This window comes from Phaseolus vulgaris, chromosome 1, assembly GCF_051622355.1.
Source record: "Phaseolus vulgaris cultivar YP4 chromosome 1, ASM5162235v1, whole genome shotgun sequence".
In the NCBI taxonomy this organism is placed as follows: Eukaryota; Viridiplantae; Streptophyta; class Magnoliopsida; order Fabales; family Fabaceae; genus Phaseolus; species Phaseolus vulgaris.
In genome coordinates this window covers 39626599-39647789 of record NC_143498.1, presented here as the reverse complement: position 1 = coordinate 39647789, position 21191 = coordinate 39626599, and the positions used below count along the sequence as shown (strand labels likewise).

The 21191-nt window shown below is 33.6% G+C and overlaps 2 protein-coding genes across 3 annotated transcripts; one reads left to right on the top strand and one right to left on the bottom strand.

Annotated features, from left to right (window-relative positions):
* Positions 1–9727: 9727 nt before the first annotated feature.
* On the bottom strand, positions 9728–14752 carry LOC137814013 (Transmembrane proteins 14C). 2 transcript variants are annotated; one of them, XM_068616529.1, is made up of 6 exons: positions 14475–14752; positions 12799–13021; positions 10469–10636; positions 10293–10339; positions 10172–10212; positions 9728–10030 (listed from the first exon to the last, which is right to left on the bottom strand). In XM_068616529.1, the coding sequence occupies exons 1-6, from the start codon at positions 14577–14579 to the stop codon at positions 9940–9942; spliced, it is 675 nt and encodes a 224-aa protein (XP_068472630.1). In that variant the 5' UTR covers positions 14580–14752; the 3' UTR covers positions 9728–9939. The 2 variants fall into 2 exon arrangements, with proteins under 2 accessions (XP_068472630.1, XP_090158361.1); XM_090302235.1 differs by lacking the exon at positions 10293–10339 and having other exon boundaries at positions 14475–14691.
* Positions 14753–15478: 726 nt separating this feature from the next.
* Positions 15479–21191, top strand: RECA3 (RECA homolog 3). Its single transcript, XM_068616526.1, has 8 exons — positions 15479–15773; positions 16492–16552; positions 16740–16957; positions 18004–18091; positions 19023–19195; positions 19912–20058; positions 20171–20305; positions 20558–21191. Exons 1-8 carry the CDS (start codon positions 15699–15701, stop codon positions 20834–20836), a joined length of 1176 nt encoding a protein of 391 aa, XP_068472627.1. The 5' UTR covers positions 15479–15698; the 3' UTR covers positions 20837–21191.

The following is a 21191-nucleotide window of genomic DNA, read 5'->3' as shown; positions in this document are numbered from 1 at the left end:
TATCGTACTTGGCTAGGGTTTTGTTGTTGGTGATATGTAGCTCCAACTTTTTGCCACAATAACTATTCGATTATCATACCACATCAATATGTTTTGGATGGAACAAGTGTGTCTCGATTCACGGAGGGATGCTGGGACACATACTCTAAGCTAATACAAAACTATTATTTTGAAGAGAATATTGAGGTGTATAAGATTATTTAGAAAATATTAAGTAAAATTACCATCATTTCCATCTCTTGATCTTGAAGAGGAAGCATAATGAAGTGTGGAATGAGATATGACTAGGATAGTACGAGAGAGGTGTGGAATCATAGAAATAATATTGTTTTTAAATAGGAAAGGTTGATATGACTGAAATGTGGTGATTGACTTACTTAAATATAAGGATGTGGATTAAACATAAACAAAAAAAAAAAAAAAGTTTTCATATCCTGAATGGTGTCAATGTCCAATTTTGTGTTTGAAATATTTGTAGCAACCATTTCTATTATTTGTCTATTGAATCGATTATTTAAAGTTAGGATGAGATTTCTTCATATTTTGTATATGGTCTTAATATATGTTTGAATAGATGATGCACAAAGGTAAGAGGTGTTTTGTGTTGCAAGTCTATATTGTAGGTTCTCTTTTTTTTTTCTAAGGAACTTTTGAAGCTGACCAGTGACTCCTCTACTATGTTTTTGCTCTCCACGAGGTATTTGAGGCTAATGATGATACAATTTTTCTAGTTACACACAATTTTGTTAGGCTACTTGGTGATGTTCAAGCAAAGTGTACACTGGGGTTTGTCTGTGTGAAGATCTTATCATTATGTCTGCATACTCAACTCCATGTACCTCAATGCGTGCTTCCTGTCATATTTGTTGTAATTGGCTTCTTTGGTTGTATGGAATTGTAAAGGAGAGAATTTGTTGATCATATCTTTTTACTTTAGTACACTTTGTCTTAGGGTAGTTTGGAATGGATTAGATAGTTGATGAGAGCTTTTGGATTGTAGTATGGTCATAGTATACATTTTTTTTATCAACAAAGAATTAATAAATTAAAATGGAACACTTTAGGGGTGTCCCAACCCATATACCAAAAAACCATAAACAATTACCATGAAGAGGTGATTGCTATGAGGTATACCCACTCTACCAACAAAAAACCAACCAAGTCCACAAAATTGGCCTAACATTGGTTAGAGCCTTTCATACATATAATTCTCATACAGAACCACCAGAGCATTCTATTATGCATAAAATCCTGCTATTGCTCCTTCTTTGTAGCTCCACAACAAAACCATTTTGTTGTACAAGACAAGTTGACAACGCTGCTACTTTCAAAAATTTCCTGCCTATCTGCATCTGGTGGTTCATCAAAGTAATAGGCCAGCAGGTTAAGTGTTGTCTGCTACTGCGCCTTCTAGCTGCCTGCACCCTTCAATCTTGAATTCCTCCATGATTGCACAGAGAACCATCAACTACAGATTTGTTGTCTCACGTTCCACTCACCCAAATAGCCATGAAAGATAATAGGATTACTCTATATATGCACCACTTTGACATCTTTATACCCGAAACTCTTGTTGTCAGCTAGAGGTAAGACATAGACCAGGAATCGCTCTTACATTGCAGTGGTCCCATACCTTTACAACCACAACAACACTCCTTTGTCTCCTGATGTGAGTTGATTTTAGGATTGCACATTTTAATTGGTTTCTCTTGTTTATGATTTTGAGATTAACAATTTAAGGTGAGAACCCTAAGAAGATTCCCATTGGACACGAACTTAACCAAGTGGTTAAGTAAGTGTGAAGGTTCACTTCAGAAAGGCAAAGAGAAAAACACAAGAATATGGTGTGGATGATGCAAGGGCGAAGATTAAAGAGCATAAAATGAAGCAAGGAATGAAGAAGATGACCGAATGGAAAAAGACACAAACAAGAACATAATGAAGAAAGTAAAAGGAGAAATGGAAATGAATGGAAAAGATGAGATGAAGAAAGCTTATGGAGATTGGGAAAGATGAACAAGTCACTTGGAGGGTGGGAACTCCAAGATAAATGAGGAAGAGCCGCCGCTTGAAATGCTCACACACTCAAGATAAGACTTGAATTCATTTAGGAGACAAAGCTCACTAATCACTCAAGCAGAGTTTCTTTACTATATTCAAAATCTAGGTGAAAATGCATGAGGCAAGACACCTTATTTATAGGAAGGGGTGCCTTGGTGGGCAAGATGGGTGAAGGATAGAAATGGCAAGAGAGAGGGGTTGCCTAGGGTGTTGACCATGGTCAAAACCGCACCTTTAGGCATAACTTCTAGAAGATAGGTTATAAAGAAACTAGCATGGATAAGATGAGATAACATATGCATATCAAAACAATAAGGGGGTTAGAAATTAGACACATAGAACTTTTCAATAAGGCCTTACTAGCTAAGTGGAAATGGAAATTGTGTTCCTCAGAGACAGGTTTATGGAAGGAAGTTTTAGAATTGAAATATGGCTCTTGGTAGAACCTAAATGGGAATATGACAAACAAGTACAAATCCAGGTGGAGGAATGACTTAAAAGAAGTTTGCGAAGTAGGGCAAGATAGTGGTTGGTTGACTCCAATGTTAGGTGGCAGGTAGGCTTCGAATCCAAGATCAAACCGTGGGAAGATGTGTGGGTAGGAAATAACCAGCTTAACATTAGGTTTCCTAGGATTTATAGGAATTCCCTTTTTACAGAAAAACCACTAAATATGTTTGGGAGATGGTTAAGTAGAAGATGTGTTTGGGAACTGAAATGAAGAAGAAAGTGATTTGAGTGGGAAATGCCACAATTAGCAGAGCTCATGACTTGTCTAGCACAACAAGCCATACACAGGGATAAGGATGACTATGGAGAGACACTAACAATAAGAGTTACATAGTAAAATCGGCTTAGACAAAGATGGTGAATCCATGTACGAGTGATAATTCATAAATGTTTAATATGTTGTGGAGCCTACAAGTTTTATTACCATCTGCTCATGAGTCCTTCACTTGGAGGTTCCTGCTAAATAAGGTAGCTACTAAACAAAACCTGAGTTAGAAAACAATCCCATTAAGTGATGCATCTTGTGTTCTACGTGGAAGAGCTGAGAAATTAAAGTGTAACACATTTGTTTATAACATGTCAAATTTTAAACTGTATGGAACAAGTGTAAAACTTAGCTAATTGTGAGCTCAGTACAACACAACTCACTATTGGACTACTTTAATCAATTCCATTGTGTGTGTTTTAATAAAGAGAAATAAATTATGGAGAGGTTTTTGGATTTCTGTCATTTAGTGTATTTAGAAGGACAAGGTTGTCTTTACTAAGAAAAGGTTGATGGAGAGAAAGTTCTTACTATCACATAATTACATACTTTGACTTTGGATGAAAAGTATATATAATTAAAGTATCCACCAATGATCTATTTAATCACATTAGATTTTTATATTTAATAGTAATGTCTTTTACAAAAATTTCTGAACTAATAAAAGTACATATATTTTATAGTTATCTTTTTAATTGTGTACAAGACATTACTTTAAATTTAACATTTTGTTGGGACAGAAATTGAGAAAAAAATAGAGATAGTGATTTTGGAGAGTTTATCTAGGAAGAGACAATCATGGAAGCCACCTTTACACAGAAAAGAATTTCACATCAAATGCTGAAGTGCAGTCAGCAGTGCCAAGCATGAAAAGATCAGTTAAAGGGTCGAGAGAGGAAGAAGAAAGAACCGCCACCGCCAACGCCGCTACCACCACCACCTACCTCAACACCTTGTACAATTTCTACACAAGTGCCTAATCGCCATTTTCTTTGAAACATGCTTTTCAAAAGTCTGCAAGACCAGGACTATTCAACGACCAAGGCAACTTCAATAGTAGTATACTTCTTCTGTCTCAAAATAACAACAATTTTGTTCTTTTTAAATTATTGATATTTTAAGTTTTGAAAAAACCTGTTTTTTCCCCTATCTGTTTCCAAATTAAATACCCTTTATGTGACAATAAAAGTAATATATTTATTAAAAGGTTAAAATTATTTTAGAAAAATCATTTTAAAAAGTGACATTTACTGTCGTTCTTAATTTTTAATATTTCTGAAGAAAAAAAATAAATCTACAATCATTATGGGACAAAGATAACATTACATTGATCTGTTAATTGATATCTCTCGAAATATACTTCTTCTATTTTAAAATGACCTTTTGTTTTAGTTTCTAAAATTAAATTGATTTTTTATCAACATGAGAATATATATATATATATATATATATATATATATATTAGTATTAGGAACATTAAGATGGTTCCTTGTACAAATTAAATACTATATATACACAAATAGTTATATGAAAATTAGACACCTAAGAAAATACTAGTTTTGAATGGTTATCAGTTTCTAATAAAACAATGTTTATGTTATTTCTAATTTATCTGTGAATTAGTTATTTTCTATACTTTAACAAAGTTAATGAATTTGAATTTGTGGAGAAAGTAAAGTCATAATAAAATTATTTCAACAAGCCATGTAAATATAATGCTGTTGTTAATACATAAAAAAGTAATAAAAGTTTAGTAATATCGAGGGAGAGGAAGTAGTATATAGTAGATTTCTTCCATTGATAAATAAAAAATCAATAAATAAAACTATTTAAGAAATATTTCAAATTTTATAAGGAAGGTACACGAACTAGTTCTACAAAATTCTTACATAAAATTCTCTAAAAAGACTAGATACACAATATTAGACCAAACATAAAAAATCATGGCAATAAAAAAAAATATAATAGTATGGAAGAATTAATGATGAGGCACTTGTGGAAGGGTCGAAGATGAGAAAAGGACGTGGGTGAAAGGAAACCCTAACGAGAATGTGTGGTACTTCACCCATGAACCCTATCTTCATTCAAAAACAAAGATTCACAGTGCTAACACTTCTACTACCAGAAGGTGAAAAATTCACGCTCATTATGGACCTGAAGGTGATATTATGAAGCTATGGCGGAAATGTATGTGTCATTTTTGTGTATACACTTCCGATGTGAACACGTGATGGAGGCATACACGATGTGGTGTCGGACACATCTTTGTGGATCAGACACGATCTTGTTTTTGGGAATGTCGGAGAGACACGGTTCATTTCTTGGACACAGTCCACTCTTTGAACATCTTTTCTCACACAAAATCTCAAACAAATCATTTTAATAAAAAAATTATACAAAAATCTTAAGGAAATCCATTATAACTTAGAGGAAGAAAAAAAAATCAGGAATAAATAATATATTTTTTCCTTAAAAAGATTTATAATCTGAAAAATACACTCTATAAATCATATAAAAATTACAAAAATAAAGAACAAAATAGTTACGCTATACTAAAACCTGAGTTGGAACGCAGCGTAGCACTATGGTGTGATGGTGAGGGTTGTTGAGTTGTAGGTTCGTAACACAAAAGAAGAAAAAGAAAAAGAAAGGAACGCAAAAGAAGAAGAAGAAAGAAGAGAAACTAAGTATTTGGAAAGAGGTAAGTGTGTTCTTATTAATGTTTTTTTTTGTTTTATTATCACTTGTGGATTGTCCAATGATTTGCACTGCCCAATGTTTTTTTTAATTGAATGCATACATGCATCCTCAGAGCACGATCTGCTTTTTCTTTTATATTGAACGTCCATACAGTGCCGATTTGAATTTAAATTTTCTTTTATACAACCAACTTTTATATTTTTTTACATATAACAAAGTGTATTACTACATTTTAATTTATATATAGTCGTGTCCCGTGTCCTGTAATTTTCAATTTAATCGTATCTTCGGGTTCGTGTCGTATCCGTGTCTGTGCTTCATAGTTGTGGGATCCCTATCATCATTTGTTCTTTCACCATCTCCAAATCAAGAACATGGGTTTGGCATACCAACGCAATACATATATAGTTGTCATATCTCAAACCCTACAAAAATTCTCATTGAATTCCTCCATTTACTTCACATGGGAAAATGTTTTGTACGTATATATTCTCACCACCATTCTAGGTTGTGCTTATTTCGGTAATCGTGTTCTTGGGAATTAGGATCACCCATAATTGGCTTCATTGTTTTCTTTAATGCCTTTTGTTTTTCATATGGTCACAATTAGATATGCTTCCACACCCCCACAATGGATCCACAACTTCCAGCCAGATCATCATGATATGTTGTAAGCTTTGAATATTTGTTATAAAGGTTATTTTAAATTGTTTTGAATTAACATTAGGATTAAAAGTTAATTTTAAGAGGAGTAGCATCAGAGGGGTGGGGAGCAGCGTTTACAGGTTATAAAATTTTGCGGCGATCTTGAATTGTGAGATCAAAACAACTCCATTTAAGTATTTGGGCATGCTAGTAGGGGAGTCATAAAAATGTAAGTTTTGGGAGGGGATGGTGGAAAGAGTGAGGAATCGGCTTGGAAGATGGAAAGGCAAGTTTATTTCAATGGCAAGAAGACTTTTCTTGATAAAATATGTGTTATCATCTCTCCCCTTATTCTATTTGTCGTTGTATAGATTGTCGATCATGGTGGAGAAGGTGATTGTGAAGTTGCAAAGGAATTTCCTGTGATGATGGAGCTCGAAAGGAAGGAAGTTAACATGGGCATCGTGGAAAAAATGTTTGTGAGATAAAGGAAGAGGGACGGCTTGGTATGATAGAGCTAAGGCAATTCAATGTGGCTATTTTAGGAAAGAGGATATGGCATAATAGGTCAGACTCAATTTGGTGGAGAGATTTGAAGGAAGTCTGAAGTTTGAGGGTTGGAAGTGCAAGCTTGAGGATAGCTTCAAATGAGAGGTCGGGAATAGGAGGGACATAATTTTGAGGGAGGACCTATGGTTGGGGAGGCATGTGACTCAAAGACAATTTTTTTTAGGCTTTTTTCGATTTGCTCTAATAAGGAAACCAAACTTTGGCAAGGAGAAGTGTGGAATAATAAAGTAGAGTGGTCCTGGAGGATAGGTTGGAGAAGGAATTTGTTTGAATGAGATAAAATAAGGAGCAACGGTTGGTTCTTCTTATGGATGAGAAGAGTTTAAAGGTGGATAAGGCGAACAAATGGGTTTGGAAAGAAAGCGAGACAAAGGATTCACGATTAAATCTACTTACAGAATCCTTAAAGAGGAAGTTCAGGGGGATGATGTAGCTATGTATGATTTTTTTTTGGAGGTTAAAAGCAGAACATCATCTAGCATGGAGGGTCTTGGAAGATAAGATTGCATCTAAAGCAAATCTGGAGAGAAGGGAGATAAGTACGAATACGTGTGGTTTATGTGGGGAGGTAGAGGAAACAACGTCCCACCTTTTTTGTACATGTAGAGTAGCTTGACGTGTGTGGTCTTTTTTTTTTTTTTTTTTGACGTGTGTGGTCTATTTGCTACGAGTGGGTGGGGTTTGCATCGACGGACCACTGGGAGCCAAAAAAGCACTTTTTAAATTTTAAGATGACTAGGGCCAATGGGGTTGTCAATTAGATATGGGGTTGTGTGTGGATAACAATCGTAAGTGAATTGTGGAGACATAGAAATTAGAAGATTTGTAAAAATGGGAGGATGGATTGCATCAAAATCTTCCCTATAGTGTAATTGAAGGTATAATAGTGGGTAGTGATAGATTTAAGTTGTGATTTTGCTTTGAATCTTAATTTTATGTGCAATTGTGTTAGTAGCTTTAGGTTGTGCTTGTATAAAATTGAAATATCTATAAAATACCTCTATTATTTATTCAAATTTTTACTGATTGAATATTTATCATCATTAATTTGTTGTTCATCCAAACCTTTCCATATTAAGTTCTGGTGAATATGCGTTGAAAAATGTAGCATAATTGCTTATGCAAATAGTTCTAAGTAGTTCTTTCACTGGCCAGGTGGCATGATATCATAGATCAACATCTCAAGCTTATTCCACATGTATACTACTTTTCTATACAATATTTCTAAAACTTTTTTAAATAAAAACTAATTTTATAAATAAAAATAATAATTTAGTATATTAATATTAGATATTATTTTAAAATCTATAAAAATTACTAATATCAAAAAATAATTTTTATTATTAAAAAAAATTATAAACTAATTTCTAAATTTATATCTAATTAATTAAAAAAAAAATTAACTATCAAAGTGATATTTTGTGTCTTCAATGGAACAACTTTTTATTCTGAATATTTTCTTACAAATTTATTTTTCTTATCCCAAAATCTTAGAGATTGATTTTTTTTTTTTATATTTTAAACATTTTTTTATTGACTTAAGCGATTGAGATTGATTTTTTTTATACTTTAAACATTTTATACTCAGAGGAGTCTTTTATTCTCGAGACCTCGGGAGCTCCAGATCCATTTCCCGTGAGAACAAATAATTATAATTATAAGATTGTTGCTTTCATTTTCAATCTAATATTTATTGAATTCAGATTTAGAGACGAAGACTTTTTGATATTCAATAACGAAGAAGATGCCAATTGGTGACTGTTTTCTATTGAGAAATACTTTACTGGAAAGGGGGCAACAGAGAAACAAAAGACGAGGAAAGTTATGACAACAACGATAAATCATGTTCTCAAATAGGCTTTTATGATATCAACATCATTGAATTGAGTTAGAAATCCTTTACCATTGCATTTCTTTGCCGTTTTTAACTTGAACTTTTTTATCATCCATTTGTTTGACTCTTGTTACAAACATTACAACAACATACTTCAATATCATATGATCCAGAATTTATTAGGTATCTTAGACCACCATTTGTTCTTGATTTAAATAAATATTTATGAAACATGTAATTGAGTATTATTAAATTTTTTATCTAAAATTTGAAAAGTTAAATACGTAACACTTAATATTGATTGTGATCACAGAATAAATAATCAAGAACTATCTAATAATTTCACTACTATAACATTTTATGTTTCATGAAACTTATGTAGTAAAACTTTTAAAAATCCACATAATATTTTGCTGAAAACTTATTTATTTTGAATTTTTTTTAGAGAATTTATAAGAAAAATCTCAAAAAAATTCTAATATTTTTCCAGACGAGCCTACCCTCTCAAAACATCTATTCAAAAAATTACTAGATAGTCTTAAGTCATTATAGTTTTAGTTAATCTTTACATACAACATATTAAATGTTATTAATTTTTTTTTCACATGAATTTGATAAATATAAGAATATGTTATACAAATATTGCTTAGAACCATGCGTATAAGTAAGTTATAGTCCTAAATTATTTAACAATTTCTAGGACTGAGGATGGATGGACAAAGATAGATATCGAAGACAATTGCAAATATAACGATTCAATTCAACTCAAACAATTTAAATTGAGTATTTTGAACGGTTGGGTGAAATTCAACCTAATCAGAAAATATATAGTTTCATTGTAAAATGAATATACTTAAATGAAAAATTATGATTAAGTAGGAAATATAATATCTTAAAACTTATCAACTGATGTGCTCTTTTTTGTCTGCATATTTTGTTTGCTTAACTAAGTAATTTGTTATTTTAAGAAAAGAAACGTAACAAGACAATAAAAGAAATGCTTTGGTTGAGCACGAAAGTAAGACCTATTCTTCCTCAAGCTTGCAAGAAAATATTTCTACTGGGCATAAATATTAGCCTCAAGTTAAATTACAGGATTTTTATTCATTGCACGTGCCATGTAGGTAAAGTGTCGAAACTACGTAGTTGTAACAAACAAATAATCTTTTCCATAAAATTTCATATTATTTGTATATACTCCACAAAATGCCTACGAATCTAATAGTTGTACCTCTTGGCTGACCTATTTTCTAAAGCAACAAGGCCAAATTAGCTTACAGCCTTATTTTTAACTTAGAAAAATAAGATACTATATCCCCATATTTTATAGGATAACATAACCTTCACTATCTCATCATGCAGTGCTGGCAGATGGCTTCATTTTCTTAGGTGGGGGATTTCCTCCAGAGATAAGCACATATAAATAAAAGCAGAGCATTGCAGAACTGCAAACAAAAATTTACCCAAGAAAAAATGAATCAGATTGAAATTGAGACAATCTAACACCCAAAGGGCTAAAGAACAGCAATCAATTTCAAATACCAAAGTATGTAATTAAATAGGATACAAACAATGGATTGAGATACCTTATAATAGCACTAAAGCCAGTTGGAAATATTTTCTTGGCCTGCATTCGGAAAAGCAAATAAGTACAGCAATTTAATGAGACACAACATAAGAACAGTTTTGTCAAAATCGATGTACTACCAATGAGTAACTCTGGAAGTTCTTCCAGATCAAAATCCCAGACAATGCTGTAAAATAACGAAACAAGTCAAGATAGTAAATAACAATTATCCAAATAAGATTATGCTGCAGCCTTTTTAGTTTCTCTCTTTTTCTTTCAAGACCAGCACTATCTTAATGCTGCTTAAATCACGCACCTGCTTGTCCTAGAATAAATGGTAAACTAGATTTTCCTTGTCTCCAGACCTTCAAGCTAAAGGTGCTGAGGAACAGTAAAGCACCACCAAAGAGCACACCACTGCCCAGTGTTCCAGGACTCCGTGAAAAAAGGAACCCAACAATCCCTCCCGTTAAAACAAATCCACCTACAACAAAAGATAAAGACGAGATATAACAACTTTAAGAGGGAAGGGAATAAATTCCTAATAGAGTACGGTATATGTTTTCTTTCAGTACTGCAATAATGTAACACATTTCCATATTTTTTATGCCACGGGTCTCAAAGAAACCAACCGCAAATAATATATCCAGTTCAGAATAGTCTTCCGCTTAAACTGCCATGGTCTCCCGCACCGCGCCTCCCGCTGTCACGAAATGGTTGTCGCTGTTGGAGGAGAGAAGAAGAGGTTCGTGTAGCAGAGGAGGTTTGTGTGGGTAAAATTTTGAACTTAGGGTTTTTAAATCCCCATTGTTTCACGCGATGCGAAACAAAACGGTTTTGTGATTCTTCTTACAATTTGCACGATACAGTTGTATTATGGGAGCAAAACCGATTATTCAATTGAGTCGTATCATGGGAGGGTCAAATTGTATCGTCAAATCGTATGTGCGATACGTATCATGATACTTATACCATGGTCCTAATAAACAGTTTAAATTGATAATTCTAGAAGAAAATGACATTCTAGATTGTCAAATTGTATAAGTCAACTCGAATAGTCTGCCTTGGTTGGAGAGAGGACAGGCAAAGTCAAACCTGCTCTGTTCCCATCTCTATTGGATTGGCCAAGAGAGATGTCCAGGACTTTGTGAGGTTCTGTGATGTCTGTGAAAAGAACAAATGAGACTCACTACACGTGCTGGACTCTATTAGACTCGAGATTCCTAAACAGATTTGAGTAGACACTAAGATTTCTAGGGTTTACATAATATTAAAGGCTATAAAGCCATTCTATTTGTGTTGATGATAGGGTATAGTGACAATATAGCTCTGTTTTGGTTGCTTAAGACTCCTGGTATGGACAAAGTCACTGAATTATTCTCAAGATATGCAGTTAGGCTAAACGGTATTAAAAAGTCTGTGGTTAGTGACTGATTCCTTTTTCATTAGCCATTCTTAGTAAGAATTCTTTAGGTTTAGGGACATTACTTAAGGTGAGCTCTCTTATCATCTTGATTCAGATGGTCAAACCAAAGTCTTAAATAGGGATTGGAAACCAACTTGAGCTGCTTTGCCTCATTGATGAAGTGAACTCAGCTATGATGAGCAGCCAATAGTTAGTTAGACTGACCTAATAAATGGGATAATCTAACATTTTCTATCAAATTCAACCTAAGTAGTCAATCTTTCATAGCAGCATGGAACTGCCCCGCAAACACTATAGTGGGATAGCAAATGGTAGGATGGGCTCTATAGCAAAGTTTGGAAAACAATATGCATATTTAAAAATATTATATCATACACATAAATATTGAAAAAGAGGAAACAAAAAGTCTTCACGTTTTCACATTATCGTAGGAAAGGGGGATTTAATCGGGGAGACTTAAAAGTTGTACACTTTGGAAAAAAAAAGTGGGGAATTATAGTGTTTCTTGTCACGCAAGGTCAGAAATTTAAAAATGGTAGGATGGACAATAGTAAGCACCTGCTGCGATAATAAGCACCTTCTCCATCAGTGTTTCTTGTTAGGCAAGGTCAGAAATTGCTCCTGATTTTTACCGCAGACACAGTGCCATTAACTACTTAGAAATTTTCAGGGAACAAAAAATGCACAAGTGTATGCCAGACTTAACTTGTCAATAATATTCCAATGAGTCACTTTTTCTCTTTTTGTTTAGACTGACAATTAAAGGGGATAAAAGAGCAATTAAACCAAACACCATCCACCACACTAATAATGTATTTTGTTCAAAGTAGCGAAGGGGAAGGGAGGGAATGACCACCTTGTATTGTTTGCCAGAGAGGGGGAAGAGAAAATATGAATATTATACTGTCATACCCTTATAAATAGTAATGGAGGAGATGAGAAATAAATAAATTTGAGACAATTCATCTACAGTCCAAAAACTATAACCAGCTTCCCTCTCCTCCAAAACTCCCCAATATTGAAGGGGTATCAAACATAGGCAGGGAGGGATTTTAGATCTTCCATTTCTTCTACTCTTCACTAAGTTTCTAAATCTAATTGGATAACATAAAAAAAAAAACTCTCTACGCCTCCATTTCTCTTCAACCAAGCATAGAGTAAGGGAAACGCATCATATAACTTAACTAATATGCAAATTAACTACACAAAGAAACACTTACCAAAGGGAATTCCTAAACAAAAGTCATGAATTTTTGCAGTCTTTTTTGGTTGATCAACACTTTCTTGCATTGCCTGTCCAAACCCTGTTTTTTCAGTATCATGGTCCTCTTTTGTTGAATATGAGTTCTGCTTTGACACATCAGCTGCATAACTCAGTGTATTTTTGGTATCAGTCCCAGCAGTATCTGTGTCATGCCTCTCCAGACTCATAACAACTGATAACTAAATGAGATATGCTTCCAGTTCAGTATCAATGTCAAATAATTGCTCTAGCAAACTTTTATTTAACAAAAATATATTATTTATGCAGTTATTCAAGCCTGTCCATATTGTCTAGTACTACGTCTTGCAATATCAAAGTAAAGATATGTGCAAACACATAAACTTAATATAACTTTCCCTAAATGTGGAGAAACATCAAATCTATTATATCATTAATAAGGCCAACTTGAATACTTGATCATATTGACTTCCAGTACCCTAATATGCGCTTTTTAAGTTTTGTATCCTCACTACAATTACATATATCAATACAAGCATATAAAGCTTTCCTATCCAGTACTTGCAGAAAAACACGTCACTGACCTTGCTTTAAATAAACTTCTTTATAAACACTTATAGGAAAAGAAATGAAATAAGTTTAAGTTAAAATTAGTTTACGCATAAACTAATTCGTAGAAACGCTTTTATTTTGCTTCTCCAAAAGTTTATTTTAACTTATGCATAAGCTAATTTTACCTTATGGAAAAAAGCTTATTTCATATTTTTCATCTCCTCTATATGGAAAAATTTATCCATATAAGGCCTACTGTATATAAGTAGTCATGCATGCCCAATTTGAAAGATGTAGATTATGTGCGCTAAGCAGCAACAAAGTCAATAGTAGAAGGGAAGCAAGGTAATGAAGGGGAGAGTGATACCCCAAAAGGAAACAAGTCACACAAGAGGAACATGGATCATAGATATGATGGAGTGGGACACACACAGTTATAACTGTCATATATACATATTAAAAAAATAAAAACCACATAAAGTGAAAGAGACTCGTCACTAAATTTCCAAAATTTCCGGTGATTAAAAAATATTGCCTATGATAACAACAGCCTTTTTTTTTTCTACCAAATTCCAAAGTATAATGATTTTGTGTTAATGCTTCTTCTCTTTTTCCAGTAATCCGGTTTGGAAGTAATAGAAATTCAAAAATTCCTATGACTAAAACCAACAAAATCAGAAAACCAAGTCTATGAACAGAAAGCACCATCATCAACGCTAAATCATGTTTGGAAAAAGACTGGTTAAGAAGAAGTAATCATTAAAGTAACCATCAAGAAGCCGCAAACAAAACACAATAATATTTGTTTTTCCAAAACAAGCCAATTAATTCAAACACGCACTAAATGTGCAAAGTGAGCCGATCCATAATAAGAACCTAAAATTGCGATTAGAACACAACGTCTAACTGGACATTAAAGCCGTCGAAGCAAGGCTTAAGTTAGTTTTTAACGACTGCTACTTCAAACTTCCCTTGGTAACGTATGATTTAGCAAGCGGTGCTTTAGATCTACGTAATACCTAGTACATTCGCAAGCCTGATTAACGCAAATGTGCTTAACACGAACCCTAATACAGATACGGTGGAAATAAACTATTTGGAAATGAAAAGGAGGAGAAAGACCTTGGAGCGAGGGGAAGGGAATAGAAGCGAGCGGCGGCGTAGGTGTATGCTACGGTGGACGGCGGAGAAGCATCCAAGCTGAGAAATCGCAGTAGCCGCAGCCATGTTTGCTCTCGTCAATGGCTTCGATTTGGTTGGATGCAGAACACAAATTAGAATTTATTGAGAAGAGAGTGAAAAACAGACCAGTCAACGGTTCCGCCACCCACCCAAGAGCCATTGCCTCCATAAATTTATTTCATTAGATACCAAAATAACTTTTTTTGCTTTACCAATTCATTTTCCTATAAATTATTTCATTTATTAATATTGGAAGTAAAATATTATTGAACAGTTATTCTGTTAATATATTCAATTGTTAATAATCAATATAAAGTACTTAGTTACTTATTAAATAACCACACGTAAAATGCTTAAGTCTTTTCTTTTTATTTACATTGCTATTGATAAAATAATGTTTATAAATTATGAGAATAAATGACTATTTTTATTTTTTATTTTTTACTTTCATAGTTCAATATTCAGAAATTAAAAAAATATATAAAATTAGAATGACAAAATTTATAATTACATATTTTTAAAGTTTTTGCTTTATAACACTTAGTCGGTATATAAAAGTATAATTAAAATTACTAGTTTAATTATAATGTTTCCGTCGTTTACTCAAATATAAAATTATAATTTAAATAAACAAGTCACTTGTGTTATTTTTTATACTCACTTTAATAATATTTGTCTAAAATTAAAGCAACAAAAAAATTGTCTTAGTTTAATCATAGTACAAGTACTTTCGTTTCACTTTTTCTTTGTTGAAAGACTATCTTACGTTGTTATGTAACATGTTTCCATTCCAACTCTGACAAGGAAAAAAACCAGAAATACTTATAATTTTGTATTTATGTATTTTTTTATTTTATTTTATTTTTCTATATCAAATTTCAGATGGACAAGTATTGGAAAAAGAGAAATAAAAAAGTATAATAATTGAGAAAAAAAGGTGAAAAGGAAATAGATGAGATTTTAGTTGTTTTATTCCAACTTTGTATAAACCCTTTTTCTCTGTGTTAATTCTCGCTAACTTAGAGCGCCAAAAAGCCTTGGTTTTTTCTTTCATGGCGAAGGTGGGATCGAAGAACATCATGAGCAAAACTGGTTTCATGTTGTGCTGTCTCAAATGTTTATGAAGCGGTGAGTGCCACCACGCGCCTCCGTTGTCTCATCAAAATGACTCTTTTGCCTCGTCTCCGTTTCTTCGCCACGCGTTTACTCTCGTCCTCTCTCCTCTCCCCCTTCTCCCAGGTCCTCCTCTCTCTCTCTCTCTCTCTCTCTCTCTCTCTCTCTCTCTCTCTCTCTCTCTCTCACTACACTTTCATTATCATTGTTTTATTTTCCTTTTCCAAAACTTCTCACTCACATTTTTGCTTGCCACAACTTATCCATGGACTGAACATAAACGTGTGCTTATTGAATATCAAAGGGGCTAACTCTCGTCTATTAAAGTTTTTATTTTTCATGTAACGTACTATGTTGAATTAGAAGGGGAATGTGAAGTGTAGTTATGCTCTGTTGAACAGATTTGTGGATTTGGTTTGATAGTTCAATAGAGCTGGGTGCTTCTAATGTTAGTAATTCAAAGAATTGTTATTATTTCAGTTTCCGATAGGATAAAACAATTTTGAGCAAAACTTTTACATAAGTGAATATCTCTGATGAACTATTAGATTCTACATTATTAATTTATGGAAGTTCTGTCGTATTAACTTCTCTAAGACTGATTTTAACTTAGGCATGAGCTTTTAGCTTGTCGGAGAAGTTTATTTCCTTGAAGCTTATCTAAACATGGCCTTAAGGAGTTTTTTATTTGGGGTGCTTTCAAAATGTTAATGGGTTTTGGCATTTTATTTTCCTTTCTTTCTCTCTAGACTGTGTTCGTATGTTTTTCCCTTTCCCCCAAATGAGTGTTGTCTAAACCATTTCATCTCCTTTCGTGACAAATTATGCCTTTTTTTTCACCTAGAATGGAGGTAGAGAAATGATGACAAGAATTGGCATCAATGCCTGTTCGCTTTCTTCCACAGGTATTAGTTCCATGTCATCTAATGTACCTGTGTGTGTCTATTTGACAATAACTCTTATTGGCTTTTATCTGTGGCCATCTTTCTCTTTTTGAGTAGGTATAAATGTATGAATATAAGTATCTATTTCATCTTTAAGAATAGAATTATAATAATTGATGTGTTAATAATAACATTGGAAGCATTTCAGCTGAAGCTTCAGATTTAGAATGTGATGTGACTCGTGATGATGTCAAAGCAGCAGAGAGAGCCAATGCACTTTGCATGGCCGTATCACAGCTTGCTAGTGAGTTTAGCAAGGAATCTATGTTGTCTCTGCAGAAGTTTTTTGGTGTACGCCGTGCTCAAGTGATATCTACAGGCTCCTTGAAGCTTGACCTAGCTCTGGGAATAGGAGGATTGGCAAAGGTGAAATAGGATTAGTGCAGTTCCTCTTTAAAGTTTTGACAATTGTTTGATGTAAGGAAAATGTGGTTTACATACATAAGAAGGGGATATGTATTATGTGCTCATAGTTTGCTGGTGGCTGACCTAGTGAAATTTGTGTAGCAGTAGCACTAAAACATATATTTACTTTTAATCTGATTTTTAGATGGCCTCAAATGGCCTGGACTTACTAGTCAATATTAGTATGAAACCAGTGCGAGGAAAAAAATCTTTGCAATATTTAAGTTTGGCTACTAAAAGTGTTGAATATTGATATTTAAGTATATATAGATATATTCTGATTTCAGAAGGAATCTAGGGGTCATATTCCACATCCACTAGTTCCCTTTCCTACTTAAACATCGTCCCATTGTTAATCTGCAAAGGTAGGAGCTTAAAATGGTTTCTCTTTCCGTTGTTAATTATGTATGATAAACTTAGAGGGACTCATTTTATATTATGTATGGGGGTGTTTTCTACTCAAGTTAGAAAGTTTATGATTATAAGCGCTTTGATTCTCCGCATTTAAGCGCAATGGAGCTGTGATGGTCCTTTTAGAGTACCTCTTAAAAGGGTTTTATTTTCCCCTCTTTCATCTCAGTTTTCTGTTCTTGATACACCTGTTAAGATTCAGAATTTAAACCTTTTTGCAGCCGAAGGGAGTTTTTCTTTAAGCCTTATAATGATACTATTAAGCATTATTTACTGTCAGAATTTATCAGCTGTGTAAAGCAGTAAACCACATGAACCTGACTAATAACATCTATTTATTTTCCTATTGCAGCCCTTCTCTATTTTTGAAATATACTTTCACTCTTACTCCCCACATCATAACTATTGGATGATTGATGATCACTTTAAGTTTGAAATATGTCAGCTATCAATAGTATGGTTTTTGGTTGGTCAACCCTTTCCAGATGGGCACTTTACTGACGTGGCTGGAAATGATGATTCTTACTTCTAGTGTAAGATTCTTTTTCCATCATATTCACAATTTTCCTAACGTATATTGTATTTCACCATTTTAGGGTAGGATTGTGGAAATTTATGGACGAGAAGCAGCTGGTAAGACTACACTTGCTCTACAAATTATTAAAGAAGCTCAAAAACTTGGAGGTACTTATCAGTATTTCAGCTTCTTAGACCTTCTTCGAGTATCTAATAAGTTCTCAATTAGTAATTTAATATTATCGGAGAAAAACAGTCTGTTGATGGAGATTTCTGTTTGAGTTTCTTAGGAGTACTATTGATGTGGTTTATAGGGATAGGAATTATGATCAGTTTTTATCTACGCAATAATAGTGAACTTTTGGAGCTATGGAAAATTATTTTATTTGTACTATATTCCCTCCATTTTGTTTTTGTCCAATGTAGGAAGATTTTTTTTCTATTTATCTGTCCACTTAGAAGTTCAAGAGACTTAGCTACCATTTCTCAATCATGCCCTTATCCTTACTTGAGAGTATTAAGTAGACAGATAAAAAAAATTAAGGGAGGGTAAAATAATGATGCTTGAGAGCTCTCTGTCACTAAACAAGAACATCCTTATGGGCTCGCACGTAAACTGTCATCAATTATTTTTTGCTATAATTGACTTCATATCATTTCATGGACCCTCAAAAGTGAAGCATAGAAAAATAATTTAGCAAAAAGAATAATCTTTTTTGAATTTCAAACTAAGCAAATAATTTGGAGGTAGGCTATGCAAGAAAAATTTATAAAATATGTAACATGTGTTGGAGGCAAGTGCAAGTCTTTCTGTTGGGAGTGGATTAGTTTCTTGGTGATGATCTAAGCTTTTATACTTAATTGAATTAGTTCGGCATAACAATACTGGAGTGCGAACATGCATGAAGTGCCCTAAGCTATTTGTTTCTAGAAGTGATTTCCTTTTACTTGTTTTGACCAAAATATTGAGTCAAATTTGTTGTATTTCTTGTCGATTGACACATGCAAGATGTTCCGTCATACTCTTATGCCCTATTACTGTTGGATTGTGCTGTGTAGCTTGTGTCAATTTGATAGCTTCCATTTATTCTGTTGGCAGGATATTGCGCATATCTTGATGTAGAAAATGCTCTAGACTTCTCACTTGTGGAATCCATAGGCGTAAATACTGAAAACCTTCTCGTATCACATCCTGATTGTGCTGAAAATTTGTTAAGCATGGTTGATACATTAACAAAAAGTGGAGCTGTAGATGTGATTGTGATTGATAGTGTAAGTTACTGTGTTTTTTCTTTAACACCTATTATATTGCAAGAGGATTTGTTCCAGTAGGGTGGATTTAGATTGCTTTCAATCGTAACCATATTGATTGTTATTCTCATAACGCATGTTAAGCTAGTCTTAAAGTCTGCATTTTGTTTTCTCTTTTCTCCTGTTTCTTTTGTATCTTTTCCCCAGGTAAAAATAAAGAAGAAAAAAATCTGCATTATTTTAGAAAAGGAGAATAAAACTCTCTTCCAATGTAAGTTAGACATTCTCATTAGTTTAGCAAAACTGCATTTTTGTGAAATTCATTTGCATCGAATCTCTCATGAGAGTCTTGCTACAGCAGTAACAAACCTTCATCCAATAATTTAGACTAGCTGTGTGGATCCTTCTGTTTTTTCTTTCTATCATTTTGTTCAAATTGTAGGATTTAGGTAGAGAAGAAGGAAAAGAGGGAATAAGTCAATGAATAATCTACAGTTGATGTGATCTAAAATACAAAACACCCTAACTACCATTTGTACTAAAACTATACTCCTAATTTATGAACATCAGGAAACAAATGAAACACAATGAAATATGAAAGTCACTCCTAAGAGGGCATCTGAGTACTGTAAAATATTCAGTTACAATAGTGTTATTATGAGATGGTTTCTAGATATGCCAGTACATTTCATCCTTTGTTTTACTCACATGCATATAAGATAATTTTGTCACTCCAGGTTGCTGCCCTCGTCCCCAAATGTGAACTTGATCAATTAGGAGTTAGCACCAATCGAGATTATCAATCACGAATGATGACTCAAGCACTGCGGAAAATTCACTATTCATTATCTCACTCTCAAACTCTCCTTATTTTCATTAATCAGGTTGAGGTCTTATTACTTGAACGTTTGTGCACCTTGTAGTTTGAAAAGTCAATTAGTAAGATATATATACCAAACCATTAGATATATCATTCAGCATTGTCTTCATGTACAGATTAGATTGGGTTCAAAATCAGTTAAGGAATATGGATCTGTGGAAGAAGTCACTTGTGGTGGAAATGCTTTGAGATTCTATGCAGCTGTTCGTTTGAGACTTTCAAGAATGAGATTGATCAAAACTGAGGATAAGGTTAGTTCTTAAGTACTGTTGGACTATGACCAACTGGGTGCTGATAAAAAAATAAAATAAAATGATCAACTGGGTAGTTTATGTTATTCTTTTGAGGAAGACTTCTTACTCTCAGTCCTGTCACCTTTAGCCCGTTACTTTTGTATTTTTTTCTGTTTAGTAACATGGAAAGTTGCCCAATTTATCACATTCTTTCCCTAAAACCCTCTCTTGTCTTGTTTTCATTTTCTCTTTTGATATCTGGTGCTTCAGGTAGAAGGTGTTCTGATCTGTGCGCAAGTGGTGAAAAATAAACTAGCACCTGCAGCAACGAAAAGGGCTGAACTGGGTATCAAGTTTGGAAGAGGCTTTTGCCATGAGTCAGAGGTCTTAGATTTGGCATGTGAACATGGAATCATTGTGAAAGATGAGGGAAGTTACATTATTGAAGGGCGAAGTTTTGATAGTAGAGAAGCAGCTGAACTGTTTTTGGCTCAAAATGATGCCATTTGTGACAAGTTCGTTAAGGATATGAGAAGACTTTATTTTTAAAGCCATTTGAACTTGCACAGCATGGATTTACTAGGCCAAATCTCTTTCATTGGTATCATGGCTAACTTTCTGTAATTGAGTTGCCAATATTTTATGAAGCCAATTAATATTGCCTTCTATGGGGGATTCCAGTATCAACCATTGCGTAGATGAGCTGGCTAAGTTACCTGAATGAGCCCCTTGGATCTAGGAATGGGATACTGTAACATTACACTACCAAATGAGAAATTTGATTGCTCTTGAAACCATTTGACACTTTCCTGTGTATTACTAAGGAATGGGGTTATATTCAATTCTCAAAGAAACGTGCAAATTATGGAAGTACATTGTAATGAACTGTCTTCATTTCTAGTTC

Excerpts from the sequence above, each read along its gene's own strand:
- RECA3 (XM_068616526.1), top strand. The coding sequence starts at position 15,699 with ATGACTCTTTTGCCTCGTCTCCGTTTCTTCGCCACGCGTTTACTCTCG. Across the intron at positions 16,553-16,739 it reads CTGTTCGCTTTCTTCCACAG|CTGAAGCTTCAGATTTAGAA; the intron begins GTATTAGTTCCA and ends GAAGCATTTCAG. Across the intron at positions 18,092-19,022 it reads AGAAGCTCAAAAACTTGGAG|GATATTGCGCATATCTTGAT; the intron begins GTACTTATCAGT and ends TTCTGTTGGCAG.
- LOC137814013 (XM_068616529.1), bottom strand. The coding sequence starts at position 14,579 with ATGGCTGCGGCTACTGCGATTTCTCAGCTTGGATGCTTCTCCGCCGTC. Across the intron at positions 10,637-12,798 it reads TTGTTTAGGAATTCCCTTTG|GTGGATTTGTTTTAACGGGA; the intron begins GTAAGTGTTTCT and ends CTTTTGTTGTAG. Across the intron at positions 10,031-10,171 it reads GGCTTTAGTGCTATTATAAG|TTCTGCAATGCTCTGCTTTT; the intron begins GTATCTCAATCC and ends TTTTGTTTGCAG.